This window comes from Scyliorhinus torazame, chromosome 2 (genome assembly GCF_047496885.1).
Source record: "Scyliorhinus torazame isolate Kashiwa2021f chromosome 2, sScyTor2.1, whole genome shotgun sequence".
In the NCBI taxonomy this organism is placed as follows: domain Eukaryota; kingdom Metazoa; phylum Chordata; class Chondrichthyes; order Carcharhiniformes; family Scyliorhinidae; genus Scyliorhinus; species Scyliorhinus torazame.
In genome coordinates this window covers 212,480,044-212,495,981 of record NC_092708.1, presented here as the reverse complement: position 1 = coordinate 212,495,981, position 15,938 = coordinate 212,480,044, and the positions used below count along the sequence as shown (strand labels likewise).

Below are 15,938 nucleotides of genomic sequence, written 5' to 3'. Positions count from 1 at the left end.
CTGTTCACTTCAACTCTTCGTCTCGTGTGAATTGATGGTCGCATCAATTTAATCAGCTACAATATCGCTGTGGAAGCAGCCCTCAAACCTGATCGACTGGAACTTGACCCACAGGCAGCTGAAGCCAAAGGAATTTTTTCGCACTGTCTCCGCTGTTTTGAGGCCTACCTCGCCGCCTCCTCCTCGCCCACCGTTACCGAGGAACAGAAACTGAGTCTCCTCCACGCCCGGGTGAGCCACAGAATCTCCGTGCAGATCAAGGAAGCAACCACGTACGCAGACGCGGTCGCGATCCTGAAAAGGCAGTACGTGAGGCCGGTGAATGAAGTGTTCGCACAGCATCTCCTCACCACTCGTCAATGCCCCGGAGAATCGCTGGAGGAATACCTACGTAATCTGAAGGTACTCACTCGAAACTGCAACTACAAGGATGTCACGGCCTCGCAGCATATGGAACTCGCCATCTGGGACACCTATGTGGCTGGAGTCCGGTCCAACAACGTCAGACAGCGCTTGCTCGAAAAGGGCACCCTCGACCTAGAAGAGACGGTAAAACTATCCACCTCCTTAGAAGTAGTGTTTCAGAGCCTCAATGCTTTCCCCTCCGACCACGTGATTCCCTCGTGGACACCCGACCAGAGGGTGTCCCAGGCCTGTGCCGCGCGGCTGCCCGCCCAACCCGGGGGGCTACCCTGCTATTTCTGTGGGCAGAACCAGCACCTCAGGCAGCGTTGCCCGGCTCGGAACGCGACCTGTAGCGACTGCGGCAAGAAAGGACACTTTGCCAAAGTCTGCCTGGCCAGATCCAAAGCTCCTAAATCACAGGCCTGACTTTCAGACTCACAGGCCCGCAGACCCCGCAGTGTGGCTGCGTGCCTGCTGGTACCGCCCCCTTCGGACGCGTCATCAACCTCGTGCTCTCCGTGGGGGCAACCATTTTTAACCCTACCCGACATGTGCGACTGATGGGGGCCACCATCTTGGCCGCCATCTCCAACGCCGCCCGACACGTGCGACCGACGGGGGCCACCATCTTGGCCGCCATCTTCAACGCCGACCGACGGGGCCGCCATCTTAGGACCGCCCTCCGACCACGCCGGCTACCTGCAGCTCAGTGCTGTCACCCTTGACCAGTCACGGCCCAAGCACCTCAGGAACTCGATGATGACCGTCCGGGTCAATGGGCACAAAACACCCTGCCTGTTTGACTCTGGGAGCACGGAGAGCTTCATACATCCAGACACGGTAAGGCGCCGTTCTCTCCAAATTTCCCCCGCATTCCAAACAATCTCCCTCGCTTCCTGATCGCATTCAGTGCAGATCCGGGGGTACTGTGCCGCGAACCTTGCGATACAGGGCGCCGAGTATGCCAATTTTAAACCATATGTCCTCCCCGATCTCTGCGCTCCTCTCCTGTTAGGATTGGACTTCCAGTGCAACCTCAGAAGCCTGACCCTGAAGTTCGGCGGGCCCCTACCCCCTCTCACCGTATGTTGCCTCGCGACCCTTCAGGTCGTCCCTCCCCCGCTCTTCGCGAACCTCACCGCCGACTGTAAACCCGTCGCCACCAGGAGCAGGCGGTACAGTGCCCAGGACAGGACTTTTATCAAGTCAGAGGTCCAGCGACTCTTGAGGGAGGGGGTCATCGAGGCCAGTAACAGCCCCTGGAGAACCCAAGTGGTGGCTGTCAGGACCGGGGAAAAGGACTGGATGGTTGTAGACTACAGCCAAACCATAAACCAGTTCATGCAAATCGATGCGTATCCCTTTCCCCGGATAGCGGACATGGTGAATCAGATTGCACACTACCAGGTGTTCTCCATGGTAGATCTGAAGTCCGCATACCACCAGCTTCCAATCCGCCCGGAAGACTGCCACCACACTGCCTTTGAGGCAGACGGCCGTCTCTTCCACTTCCTCCGGGTCCCCTTCGGCGTCACCAACGGGGCCGCGGTCTTCCAAAGAATGATGAACCGAATGGTGGACCAGTACGGGCTGCGAGCCACATTTCCGTACTTGGACAACGTCACCATTTGCGGCCATGATCAGCAGGACCCCGACGCCAACCTTCAGAAATTTCTCCAAACCACCCAAGCCCTCAATCTTACCTATAACAAGGAGAAATGCGTTTTCCGCACAACCCGACTGGCCATCCTCGGCTATGTCATGGAAAACGGAGTTCTAGGGCCCGACCCCGACGGTATGCGCCCCCTCCTGCAACTCCCCCACCCCCACTGGCCCAAGGCCCTGAAAAGTTGCCTCGGGTTCTTTTCATACTGTGCCCAGTGGGTCCCCAACTATGCGGACAAAGCCCGCCCACTTATCAAAGCCACCATCTTCCCCCTGACGGCTGAGGCCCACCTGGCCTTCAGCCGCATCAAGGCAGATATTACCAAAGCCGCGAAGTATGCGGTGGACAAGTCCATCCCCTTCCAAGTGGACAGCGACGCGTCAGATGTCACCCTGGTCGCTACCCTTAACCAGGCAGGCAGGCCCGTAGCCTTTTTTCCCCGTACCCTCAACGCCTCCGAGATTCGACACTCTTCAGTCGAAAAAGAAGCTCAAGCCATTGTGGAAGCTGTGCGGCATTGGAGGCACTACCTGGTTGGTAGGAGGTTCACCCTCGTCACCGACCAACGGTCGGTAGCCTTTATGTTCAACAACACACAGCGGTGCAAAATCAAGAATGATAAAATCTTGAGGTGGAGGATCGAACTCTCCACCTGTAATTACGATATTGTGTATCGTCCCGGGAAGCTCAACGAGCCCCCAGATGCCCTTTCCCGCGGCACATGTGCCAGCGCGCAAGATGACTGACTCCGGGCCATCCACAATGACCTCTGCCACCCGGGGGTCACCCGGCTTCTCCACTTCATCAAGGCCCGCAACCTGCCCTACTCCACTGAGGAGGTCAGGGCCATGACCAGGGACTGCCAAGTCTGCGCGGAGTGTAAGCCGCACTTCTATCGGCCAGACGAGGCCCACCTGGTGAAGGCATCCCAGCCTTTTGAGTGCCTCGGCATCGATTTCAAAGGGCCCCTCCCCTCCACTGGCTGCAACGCGTATTTTCTTAACGTCGTTGATGAGTACTCCCGTTTCCCCTTTGCCATACCATGCCCCGACATGACCTCGGCCACTGTCATTAAAGCCCTGCATAGTATCTTCACCCTGTTCGGTTTCCCCACTTACGTCCACAGTGACCGGGGCTCCTCGTTTATGAGCGATAAGCTGCGTCAGTACTGCTCGGTAAGGCCATTGCCTCGAGCAGGACTACCAGCTACAACCCCCGGGGAAACGGACAGGTGGAGAGGGAGAACGCGACAGTATGGAAAGCCGTCCTTCTGGCACTACGGTCTAGGGGTCTCCCAGATTCCCGCTGGCAGGAGGTCCTCCCCGACGCGCTCCACTCCATTAGGTTACTCGGCTGCACAGCCACGAACGAGACCCGTCATGACCGCCTATTTGTTTTCCTAGGAAATCCACCTCCCGGGTCTTGCTTCTGTCCTGGCTGACAACACCGAGGCCTGTCCTCCTCCGAAAGCACGTGAGGAGCCATAAGTCTGACCCCCTGGTCAAGAGGGTCCAGCTCCTTCACGCCAACCCCCAGTATGCCTACGTGATGCACCACGACGGCTGACAAGATACAGTCTCCCTCCGGGATCTGGCACCCTCTGGTTCCCCTGCGACCATCACCTACCCCCCCCACCCTCCACCAAACACCGCCCCTACATGGCCTACACCGCCCCTCACCCCATCGCCAACCTACAGTGATGAAGCTCCAGAAGAGACGCTCCCGGAGTCAACGAGCCCAACACCCATGCCCGCAACGACAAGTTCAACACCCATGCCCGCAGCGAAACCAGAGCTCAGGCGATCGCAGTGAACGATCAAGGCGCCAGACAGACTCGATCTGTCAGCCCACTTCACCCCCACTGGACTTCAATTTTTAATAGGGGGTGAATGTATTACTGCTACCATTCACCATTGTAATTGCATTACATTGTAATGTATTATGTTGATGCCCTTGTGGGCTCTGCATGTAGCTCCGCTCTCTCAGGGGAGGTATATAGAGCTGCAGCCTGTAGGCGGCACTCAGTCCAGAGCAGTCACAGGCAGGCAGAGTTCTAGCTGATTAAAACCACAGTTCACTTCAACTCTTCGTCTCGTGTGAATTGATGGTCGCATCACTGTGTTTCTGTCAAGCTCTTGTTGGAAAAGGAATGATTAAGAACTGAGCAAAATCCAAGTTAAACAAATAAGATTTAGATAAAATAAAGTGAAGAATGGAATTTATAAGACTGCATGTGTGTGAAGGGGTTTTTGAAATGTCAATTCGTTAAGCAGCAAGTAAACAGATGTTTACCTAAATGACTAGGGTGGGTGAACAATGGTGTACAGAAAAAGATACTAGAACTGTAGAAGAGGTGAGTTCAAAGTGGAGAGATAAGAATATAATTAATACCTATATGCTAAAATCTTGATTCAAGAGATATTGAGATAGAATAACATCAAAGGAAAAAACTATGGCTGGAATTTTCCGGCAGCTCACTGGCGGCAGGATTCTCTGGTCCCTTCGGCAGCCCACCACCGCCCACAGGTTTCCCGGCAACATGGGGTGGTTTCAATGGGATTCCCATTGACAAGCAGTGGGAGTAGAGGGGAGTGAAATTCTTCGTCCTCGCTAGCAGTGGTAGTGGGCGGATTTGCAGCGGAGAATCCAATAGGACCTGGGGCTGTTTAGCACAGGGCTAAATCGCTGGCTTTGAAAGCAGACCAAGGCAGGCCAGCATCACGGTTCAATTCCCGTAACAGCCTCCCCGAACGGGCGCCGGAATGTGGCGACTAGGGGCTTTTCACAGCAACTTCATTTGAAGCCTACTTGTGACAATAAGCGATTTTCATTTCATTTCATTCATATATCCATAGCAGGGTTAATTGGAGACAGTAGGAGAGGAGAAGAGAGGGAAAGAGAGAAAAACCCTTCCAAAAAGCACAGAACTCCAGTTCAAAAGCTGCTGGTTTATAGATACCTCAGAGAGGGCCGAAGGGCCTGTTCCTGTGCTGTACATTTCTTTGTTCTTTGTTCTAGAACAACTACGTTGAACAAAGGGAAGGCTGTCCCAAACCTAAAGATAACTGGTAGGTGGCAACGATTGGCTGGTTTTAACTCACTGAGTTAAACTGAGTGGGATGTTGTTTTGCGGCAAGGAACATTTCTCAGAAATCAGGCATGTAGATAAACAGGAATGGGTTAATTTAATGAGATGTGTGTTTATATAGCCATTATTGTAGTTAATATGTATTGTACTGCATTGCAGTCTTTCTTGTGTGTTGCTTTTAAGGCAATAAATATACTTTTATGATTGGTTGCAACAAGTCTGGACCTTTCCTCACTGGTTTACATAGCTTTTCTCACAGTGTACCAAATTAAAAATATACATCACTAAGAACCGGTGTTCCAAGTTACTCTTCTGGGTTTTGGGATACCTAACGTCGGCGAGGTTTTAGTGTCCTACATTACAACAGTGCCTACACGTGAAACGGGGACATGAAACATGTTATAGGGACCAGTCTGATGCCAGTACCAATATGAACCATATGTGTTGGCCACTGAAATACAGTCCTCTGATTCTGTGCAAAAAGAATGAGAGGAACGTGCAAGTTTAGCTGGGCTGCAAAATGGCCCATTATGCACTGTTCCCAATCTTCCACAGGAAGATGAGGCCGGGCCTCCAACCAGCATCTGCATTTCTAACCCATCTGGTCTGTCAAGTTGAATGCCCCATCCACTCTTTCGTAGAAAAAGATCGCGGGGAGTAGTTGGAGGAGCGCAAACAGCCATAGAATTACCATTGAATTCCTACAGTGCCGAAGGAGGCCATTTGGCCCATCGAGTCTGCACCAACCCTCTGAAAGAGCACCCTACCTAGGCCCACACTCACGCCCTAACCACATAACCTAACCTGTATATCCATGGACACTAAGTGGCCAATCCACCTAAACTGCCCATCTTTGGACTGCAGGAGGAAACCGGAGTATCCGGAGGAAACATACGCAGACACGGGGAGAGCATGCAACTCCACACAAGGTCAGAATTGAACCCGGGTAGGGCAACACGGTGGCGCAAGTGGTTAGTAGGTTGCCTCACGGCGCCGAGGTCCCAGGTTCGATCCCGGTTCTGGGTCACTGTCTGTGTGGAGTTTGCAAATTCTTCCCATGTTTGTGTGGGCTTCGCCCCCACAACCCAAAAGATGTGCAGGGTAGGTGGATTGGCCAAGCTAAATTGCCCCTTAATTGGAAAAATGAATTGGATACTCTAAATTGTATTTTTTAAAAAGAATTGAACCCGGGTCCCTGGCACTGTGGGGCAGCAGTGCTAACCACTGTGCCACCGTGCTGCATAAGGTATAAGGGTGTCAGTTGGAGGGGCATGAACAGGGTTCAACAAAAGAAAGTATGGGATATTCTTCCCAATGCTACTGGGAGCAATTAGATGATGTCACTTTCCCCACATGGCAGCATCTGAGGAAGAACACTTGAAGAGTACAATCCCAACAGTTGATGTAAAGCGTTTTTCAAATGGATCTGTCCTTTCAATCCTCATGTTGAAGTGAATCACAGATTGATATTGGGCTGTTAGCCATCCTTGGCTTCAAAGAAAGCACAGTTTGACAAATTGAACATTGCACCTTTAACAAGGGCGAAGTGGATACATTTGGAATAATATCCAGTTGCTAAACGTTAATAGAGATAGCTCAAATCAGACAATAAAGTGCTGAACAAGTGTGGGGTAATACTTAATCTAATACCAAGGCAGTAATTGAAAACATGCAGAATTGATCATCGTTTATCAGAATACAGAAACTCTTGAAAGTGCAGGAAAAGTTTTGGCATTCCCACATTGACACAATGTACTACCAGAGGCACATAACAGAGGTCGAAAGATGTGGCTCAGACACCATAAGCTTCTGATCTGGTTGTGCTATATAGCGAATAATAATAATTTCAAACCCATTATTAATATCAGTCTGACTTTGGTTTGCTCCTACTTGAGATTGGCCCATGGATTTTCCTTGACTTTGCAGACAGGAGGCTATGGGTGGTCCTACTCACCCTGTTGGAATCGATCCGCTGCCTTGAGCTGTAGAGTGGAGGTGGAATGTTGAAGGCCTGTGGGACCAGGTACTCCTCCGCATCCATCATGTCTTCCAGCTCCTCTTCATCCAGTAGGCTCTGGAAGAACTTGCTGTCATTCGGGCTGGGCAACTTCATATGGTCATCGCCCTGTAACAATAAGGAAGGCCTTTTTATTACATAATGTACTGAGCCTCACAGCCTGTTCAAGAAGAGATGAGCTTCCTGTTTTAAAGGTTCAACCAGAACACGTCCTGGAAAGGCCTCTCCTGACACAGGAACTTCAATCTATGACCAGGTTGGAAACGGTAGACAGTTGGCTGGCTGCCCAACTTGATAACCTGCTACAATTTCAAAATTCAAGTGAAAATTAATTTTTTTTACCGGTACTGACTCTATAAAGTGTGGGCCAAGTAGAGGAAACTCTTTAGGAAATGCTGTATAGTCCAAATTAAAAATAGGAAAAATGAAATTGCAACTGCTCAAAGGATCTTAGATTATATAAGCTATATATCAGGTAGATATGTGTTACTGTTAATAACCTCCGAGTGGGCACACAGTTCACTAATTAATCCATTAACCTTCCCCAGGGATAATGACCCGTCTTTCACATATACAACAGATGTGCACACATTCAGCCATGTTTATCAAACTTTAGATTATCTCACGTCAGATGAGCACTAGTTTTGGACACATTGACATTTTGAAGTTGGAGTTTAGAGGGAGATTACTAAAGATAATTTTGTAAGAGTTTTAATTCACATACAGCACCTTAGCACGTCTTGCAACACTTCACACACAATGTATTATTTTGAAGTGTGGTTAGTGTTGTTGCAGTAGCTACTTGCGCACAGGAGGATCGCAGAAGACGCCATGGTCGCTAATCTGTTGTTGCCGGTAATGGTTAAGAGGCTAATATTGGTCAAGGCACCGTACTCTTATTTGGCCTCTTTAACATCCATCTGAATAGGTGGAGAGGTCTTGAGATGAACACCTTCACTCGAAGGCAAAACCTCAAACTAATCCAAGAGCAAGCTGCTGCTCCAGCTCTCAAACCCACAGCCTTTTATTCCAAAGGTGCTAACAACTCCAGGAAACTACTGCAACTGTCACACACAAATGCAACCCATCATTAGAAATTATGGCCTGGAGGTTTCATCTGACTGTGCGTGGATTTTTTCCCTGGCACATTTCACCCAAAATTGCTGTAACTTGTGGAAAAGTTGCAAGATTTTAAGTGCACATTAGTTTAAGTGTGATTCGAGTTTTGTGCCACTTGAAAAGAACTGCACTGAAAGCCTACAAAACTGGCTGTGCCCTCAGGATTAATTAATCACCATTGGGAGTTTCTGCTAATTGCTCTCGTTTACTGATCCTCCTGGAGGCTCTGAAAAGTAAACTGGATCTTTTGAGTGCAAGGACACTAACAGGCATTGTGTTAAAAGCTTTTGAAAACCATTTTCCCTAATTTACTAATAAACGGTTTACTGGACCGCAATAACAATTGTATTTTTTTTAGGATTCATCTTTTAGTTATTAAAAATCGGGTGGTGGATTGACACTGTAATTGAAAATAATTATTGTTTCGTTATAAATCCACATCTGTCTTCATAATAGCTACCAAAGCATCAAGAAATATTTTTTAAAGCCCCGTTAGCCGGATCTTTTGGTCCTTCCGGAGGCGACCCCAATGGCAGGTTCCCCAGTGGCGGCACGGGCGAGCCACAAGAAACGGAATATATTGCCAGCAGCCAATGGCAAGCCAGTGCCAATGCTCGGAAACGCCATGAGAGGGCAGGAAAATCTCACCCAGAAGTTCACATTTGACAATCTGCAAATGGGTTTGGGTGGAAATGTTTAAAAAAACACTTCTCTCAAACCAGGCACAATTTTGGGCAACTTCCAAAGCGTAAACGTCCCCCTGTCAGGGAGGACCTTTCAGTTCCACGACAAACCTTTTGTTAGTCTTTGAATTTTCCATGACAGTTCCCAGCGTGGTTGGGACCAGAAAATCCCGCCCCTCATCTTTTATTGGTCGATGTAGGAAGGCTCCTATTTGGCCCTTTTGCTGTATCCCTGATTCAAGCACATTGCAATCACAGCATGGTTGATCATGGCAGCAGTGTTTTGTATACATATATGTGCCAACCTCATGTACTGTCATGTGACGTGCCATTGAACACTTCCTGCTGGCATCATCCTTGGTTTTAGTCAGTGCGATGGGTTCAGCTTCTAAGTGCTCAGGGTGGAACTGTGAAGTGTAGACTGGGGGGGGGGGGGGGGGGGGGGGGGGGGGGGGGCGGGGGGGGGGGGGCGGGGGGGGGCGGGGGGGGGCGTGGGTAGCCTCAGGTTCAACCAGTGTGGTACCAGATGCACTATAATGGACCTCAGTGCCTGTAGGACCGAGGAAAGAAAATAACCAAGGTTCACAATCCAGGAAACCCCCTTCAGGGAGCTAGGTTTCAGGCAACAAAATAATGGGGCATTTTTCTGGCTGCGTTGTGCCTGGCGCACCTCCCGCTATTTCCCGTATAATAGCAGTAGATCCCCTAAACAGGATTCACGCAAGATGCCAAATGGAGGGTGATGCTCCTGGCCCGCAGTACCTGGCACAATCTGATTCACGCCCACTCTGTGGCAGGAAGGTGGACCTCCTGAGAAAGGATTTGGATCTCCAGGAACACTCGAGGCTGGAAGATGGAATCTGGAAGGTCCAACTGGAGATGCTCCCCCACCCACCCTATCCTCGTAACCCCACCTAACCTTTGGACACTAAGGGCAATCTGCCATGGCCAATCCGCCTAACCTGCACATCTTTGGACTGGGGGAGGAAACCGGAGCACATGGAGTAAACCCACGCAGACACAGAGAGAATGTGCAAATTCCTCAGTTCGGAATCAAACCCGGGGTCCCTGGCGCTGTGAGGCAGCAGTGCTAATCACTGTGCCGCCCGAGATCATAGATCACCCATGATCGAGTTAAATGCGGGGAGAGGCTGAAGAAGCTGAATGGCCTCCCACTGTGTGATAGCAAGAGCAGGCAGATAGGCTGAAATTGGTCCAGCTTCGCTCCAAGTCTTGCTGAACCGCCTACTGATTCCAACCTGACAGTGCCAGCGCCATCAATAGAACAGACGAAGGGAGCACCCACAATTGCTGATCATGGGCGTGGTGTTTAACATGGATAATCCAAAGGAATTCCTTTTACAGTTTTTAATCATACAATTATTCCAACTGAGAAGCTGGAATCAAATTAAACTGACCTGAATTACCAAGTATCTCTGTGGATCGCGAGCCATCCGAGAAAATTCTGCTGCCAATTCTTTGAACTTGGGCCTGCTGTCAGCATCAATCATCCAGCCTAAGGGCAAGGGACAAAGAAAGTAGCAGCTTACAGGACAGTGCCGATCTCACAGGGTCATCCATGACCAATTAAAGACATCCAGTAATGAACACACACCCACACACAAAAATGACACTGCTTCTTCACCTGCGGGTATTTAAGAATTACAAAAACAAGGACAAAAATAAACTGTAAAACTAAAATTTCACAATTTCTACCCTGCATATCCAGCTAAACCGGATGATGTTTTATTTTCAATTTAGTGTCAGCTTTGTATCTTCAAGTCCTGGCCTCCTCATGCCTTCAGCTGCCTAAGTCCTGAGCTTTGGGACTCCCTCTCTTAATCTCTTTGCGATTCTCCCTCTAAGCTTTTACTATGATAGAATCCCTACAGTGCAGAAGGTGGCCATTTGGCCCATCAAGTCTGCATCAACCCTCTGAAACAGCACTCTACATATGTAGAAGTCAATATTTTCCTGCTTCTTTGACTGTGGAAAAGACTCAACAATAGATTGTTATGGTAAAATAACAAGGCTTTATTTATGATACGACCGCATGCAGTTTTGGCTGAAAGTTGAGGTCGGAAAGTAGTTACTACCACTGCTAATTCCTACTTGTGGTAGTATGCATTAGGGGTCATGTGGGACTGTGAAGCCGTGATGTCATTGGCTGACAGATCCCGGGTCCTGGTTGGCCGTTGACCTCTAGCTCCGCCCTGAAGGCGGAGTATAAGAACCAGGAGTCCTCCCCCGTAGACAGTCTACTACTGAACTGCGGGGGAACAGTCACGCTTAATAAAGCCTCATCGACTTCACTCTATTCGTCTCTCGGAGTCTTTGTGCGCTACAATTTATTAAGCGTGACTAAAGGACTATGGAGCTCAGGATCATCCCGGAGTGCCTGAGGATCAGCCCCCACGCAGTGAACGCAGCAGCAGCTTTCAAGCACTGGCAGACTTGTTTCGAGGCCTACCTCAGAACGGCCCCCGGCCGGGTCACAGAAGACCAAAAACTACAGGTCCTGCACTCGAGGTTAAGCATGGAGATTTTCTCCCTCATCGAAGACGCAGAGGATTTCCAGACGGCGTTCGCAGCACTAAAAAGTCTCTATGTTCGCCCAGTAAACCAGATCTACGCTCGCTATCAACTCGCAACGAGACGGCAAAGTCCCGGAGAATCGATAGATGAATTCTACGCCGCGCTACTAATTTTGGGACGGGCCTGCAGCTGCCCGACGGTGAACGCAAATGAACACACAGGCATGTTAATGCGCGATGCTTTTGTGGCAGGTATGAACTCCTCCCAAATCCGCCAAATGCTTCTAGAAAAAGAGTCGCTAGGACTCTCAGAGGCACGGGCCCTAGCAGCCTCCCTAGACGTGGCCACGCGAAATACCCGCACCTACGGCCCTGACCGCGCGGCAGCCCATTGGGCTCCGTACGCACCCGTCGCGACAAACCCACCCCCCCCCCCCCCCCGGACACCCCACAGGCTTGCGCGGTTCAAACGCCAAGTCGCACCGGGGGAGCCCGCTGCTATTTCTGCGGCCAGGCGAAACACCCCCGGCAGCGCTGCCCGGCCCGTGCAGCGATCTGTAAGAGCTGTGGGAAAAAGGGCCATTTCGCGGCTGTGTGCCGGTCCTGCGAGGTCGCCGCTGTCCCGGGAGAACAGGGAGCCCTGCACGCCGTTTACGCTCCCCAACCCCCCCCCCCCAGCGCCCCATGTACGACCCGCAGGCGCAACCACTCTGGGTCCCGACCACTGCTCTCCCCGGAGAACAGGGAGCCCTGCACGCCATTTACGCTCCCCTAACCCCCCCCCCCCCGCGCCCCATGTATGACCCGCCGGCGCTACCACTTTGGGTCCCGGCCACCGCTGTCCCCAGAGAAGAGGGAGTCCTGCGTGTTCCTCTTTACAAATATTTTATTGAAAATTTTTGGTCAACCAACACTGTACATTGTGCATCCTTTACACAATATTATAACAACACAAATAACAATGACCTATTTTATAAACAAAAAAAAAAAGAATAAATAATAAATAACAAAAATGAAAACTAACCCTAATTGGCAACTGCCTTATCACAAGTAACACTCTCCAAAAATATAATTTAACAGTCCAATATATAATTATCTGTAGCAACGACCTATACATATTATACAGTATATATTAACAACCCTGAGAGTCCTCCTCCTCCCCCCCCCCCCCCCCCGATCCTGGGCTGCTGCTGCTGCCTTCTTTTTTCCATTCCATCTATCTTTCTGCGAGGGATTCGACGAACGGTTGCCACCGCCTGGTGAACCCTTGAGCCGACCCCCTTAGAACGAACTTAATCCGCTCTAGCTTTATAAACCCTGCCATGTCATTTATCCAGGTCTCCACCCTCGGGGGCTTGGCTTCTTTCCACATTAACAATATCCTGCGCCGGGCTACTAGGGACGCAAAGGCCAAAACATCGGCCTCTCTCGCCTCCTGCACTCCCGGCTCTTGTGCAACTCCAAATATAGCCAACCCCCAGCTTGGTTCGACCCGGACCCCCACTACTTTTGAAAGCACCTTTGTCACCCCCATCCAAAACCCCTGTAGTGCCGGGCATGACCAAAACATATGGGTATGATTCGCTGGGCTTCTCGAGCACCTCGCACACCTATCCTCCAACCCAAAAAATTTACTGAGCCGTGCTCCAGTCATATGCGCCCTGTGTAATACCTTAAACTGAATCAGGCTTAGCCTGGCACACGAGGACGACGAGTTTACCCTGCTTAGGGCATCTGCCCACAGCCCCTCCTCGATCTCCTCCCCCAGCTCTTCTTCCCATTTCCCTTTTAGTTCTTCTACCATAGTCTCCCCTTTGTCCCTCATTTCCCTATCTATATCTGACACCTTACCATCCCCCACCCATGTCTTTGAGATCACTCTGTCCTGCACCTCTTGTGTCGGGAGCTGCGGGAATTCCCTCACCTGTTGCCTCGCAAAAGCCCTCAGTTGCATATGCCTGAATGCATTCCCTTGGGGCAACCCATATTTCTCGGTCAGCGCTCCCAGACTCGCGAACTTCCCATCCACAAACAGATCTTTCAGTTGCGTTATTCCTGCTCTTTGCCACATTCCATATCCCCCATCCATTCCCCCCGGGGCAAACCTATGGTTGTTTCTTATCGGGGACCCCCCCAAGGCTCCAGTCTTTCCCCTATGCCGTCTCCACTGTCCCCAAATCTTCAGTGTAGCCACCACCACCGGGCTTGTGGTGTAGTTCCTCGGTGAGAACGGCAATGGGGCTGTCACCATAGCCTGTAGGCTAGTCCCCCTACAGGACGCCCTCTCTAATCTCTTCCACGCCGCTCCCTCCTCCTCTCCCATCCACTTACTCACCATTGAAATATTAGCGGCCCAATAATACTCACTTAGGCTCGGTAGTGCCAGCCCCCCCCCTATCCCTGCTACGCTGTAAGAATCCCTTCCTCACTCTCGGGGTCTTCCCGGCCCACACAAAACCCATGATGCTCTTTTCAATCCTTTTAAAAAAAGCCTTCGTGATCACCACCGGGAGGCACTGAAACACAAAGAGGAATCTCGGGAGGATCACCATCTTAACCGCCTGCACCCTCCCTGCCAGTGACAGGGATACCATATCCCATCTCTTGAAATCCTCCTCCATTTGTTCCACCAACGTCGTTAAATTTAACCTATGCAATGTGCCCCAATTCTTGGCTATCTGGATCCCCAGGTAACGAAAGTCCCTTGTTACCTTCCTCAACGGTAGGTCCTCTATTTCTCTACTCTGCTCCCCTGGATGCACCACAAACAACTCACTTTTCCCCATGTTCAATTTATACCCTGAAAAATCCCCAAACTCCCCAAGTATCCGCATTATTTCTGGCATCCCCTCCGCCGGGTCTGCCACGTATAGTAGCAAATCGTCCGCATACAAAGATACCTGGTGTTCTTCTCCTCCTCTAAGTACTCCCCTCCACTTCTTGGAACCCCTCAACGCTATCGCCAGGGGCTCAATCGCCAGTGCAAACAATAATGGGGACAGAGGGCATCCCTGCCTTGTCCCTCTATGGAGCCGAAAATATGCAGATCCCCGTCCATTCGTGACCACGCTCGCCACTGGGGCCCTATACAACAGCTGCACCCATCTAACATACCCCTCTCCAAAACCAAATCTCCTCAACACCTCCCACAAATAATCCCACTCCACTCTATCAAATGCTTTCTCGGCATCCATCGCCACTACTATCTCCGTTTCCCCCTCTGGTGGGGCCATCATCATTACCCCTAACAGCCTCCGTATATTCGTGTTCAGCTGTCTCCCCTTCACAAACCCAGTTTGGTCCTCGTGGACCACCCCGGGACACATTCCTCTATTCTCATTGCCATTACCTTGGCCAGGATCTTGGCATCTACATTTAGGAGGGAAATAGGTCTATAGGACCCGCATTGTAGCGGGTCCTTTTCCTTCTTTAAGAGAAGCGATATCGTTGCTTCAGACATAGTCGGGGGCAGTTGTCCCCTTTCCTTTGCCTCATTAAAGGTCCTCGTCAATACCGGGGCGAGCAAGTCCACATATTTTCTATAGAATTCGACTGGGAATCCATCCGGTCCCGGGGCCTTTCCCGCCTGCATGCTCCTAATTCCTTTCACCAGTTCTTCTACCTCGATCTGTGCTCCCAGTCCCACCCTTTCCTGCTCTTCCACCTTGGGAAATTCCAGCCGATCCAAAAAGCCCATCATTCTCTCCCTCCCATCCGGGGGTTGCGCTTCATATAATTTTTTATAAAATGTCTTGAACACTCCATTCACTCTCTCCGCTCCCCGCTCCATCTCTCCTTCCTCATCCCTCACTCCCCCTATTTCCCTCGCTGCTCCCCTTTTCCTCAATTGGTGTGCCAGCAACCTGCTCGCCTTCTCCCCATATTCGTACTGTACACCCTGTGCCTTCCTCCATTGTGCCTCTGCAGTGCCCGTAGTCAGCAAGTCAAATTCTACATGTAGCCTTTGCCTTTCCCTGTACAGTCCCTCCTCCGGTGCTTCCGCATATTGTCTGTCCACCCTCAAAAGTTCTTGCAGCAACCGCTCCCGTTCCTTACTCTCCTGCTTCCCTTTATGTGCCCTTATTGATATCAGCTCCCCTCTAACCACCGCCTTCAACGCCTCCCAGACCACTCCCACCTGGACCTCCCCATTATCATTGAGTTCCAAGTACTTTTCAATGCACCCCCTCACCCTTAGACACACCCCCTCATCTGCCATTAGTCCCATGTCCACTCTCCAGGGTGGGCGCCCTCCTGTTTCCTCCCCTATCTCCAAGTCTACCCAGTGTGGAGCGTGATCCGAAATGGCTATAGCCGTATACTCCGTTCCCCTCACCTTCGGGATCAACGCCCTTCCCAGCACAAAAAAGTCTATTCGCGAGTAGACTTTATGGACATAGGAGAAAAACGAGAACTCCTTACTCCT

The 15,938-nt window shown here is 50.7% G+C and overlaps 1 protein-coding gene across 4 annotated transcripts in view; it reads right to left on the bottom strand.

Annotated features, from left to right (window-relative positions):
- Positions 1–15,938, bottom strand: part of LOC140395504 (receptor tyrosine-protein kinase erbB-4-like) — a 1,530,197-nt gene that overhangs the window by 118,137 nt on the left and 1,396,122 nt on the right. For all 4 annotated transcript variants that reach the window (XM_072483352.1, XM_072483369.1, XM_072483378.1 and 1 more), the window contains 2 exons: positions 10,397–10,494; positions 7,114–7,284 (listed from right to left, as the gene is read on the bottom strand). In XM_072483352.1, the coding sequence (XP_072339453.1) occupies positions 7,114–7,284; positions 10,397–10,494 (269 nt within the window). The remainder of the gene's footprint in view (positions 1–7,113; positions 7,285–10,396; positions 10,495–15,938) is intronic.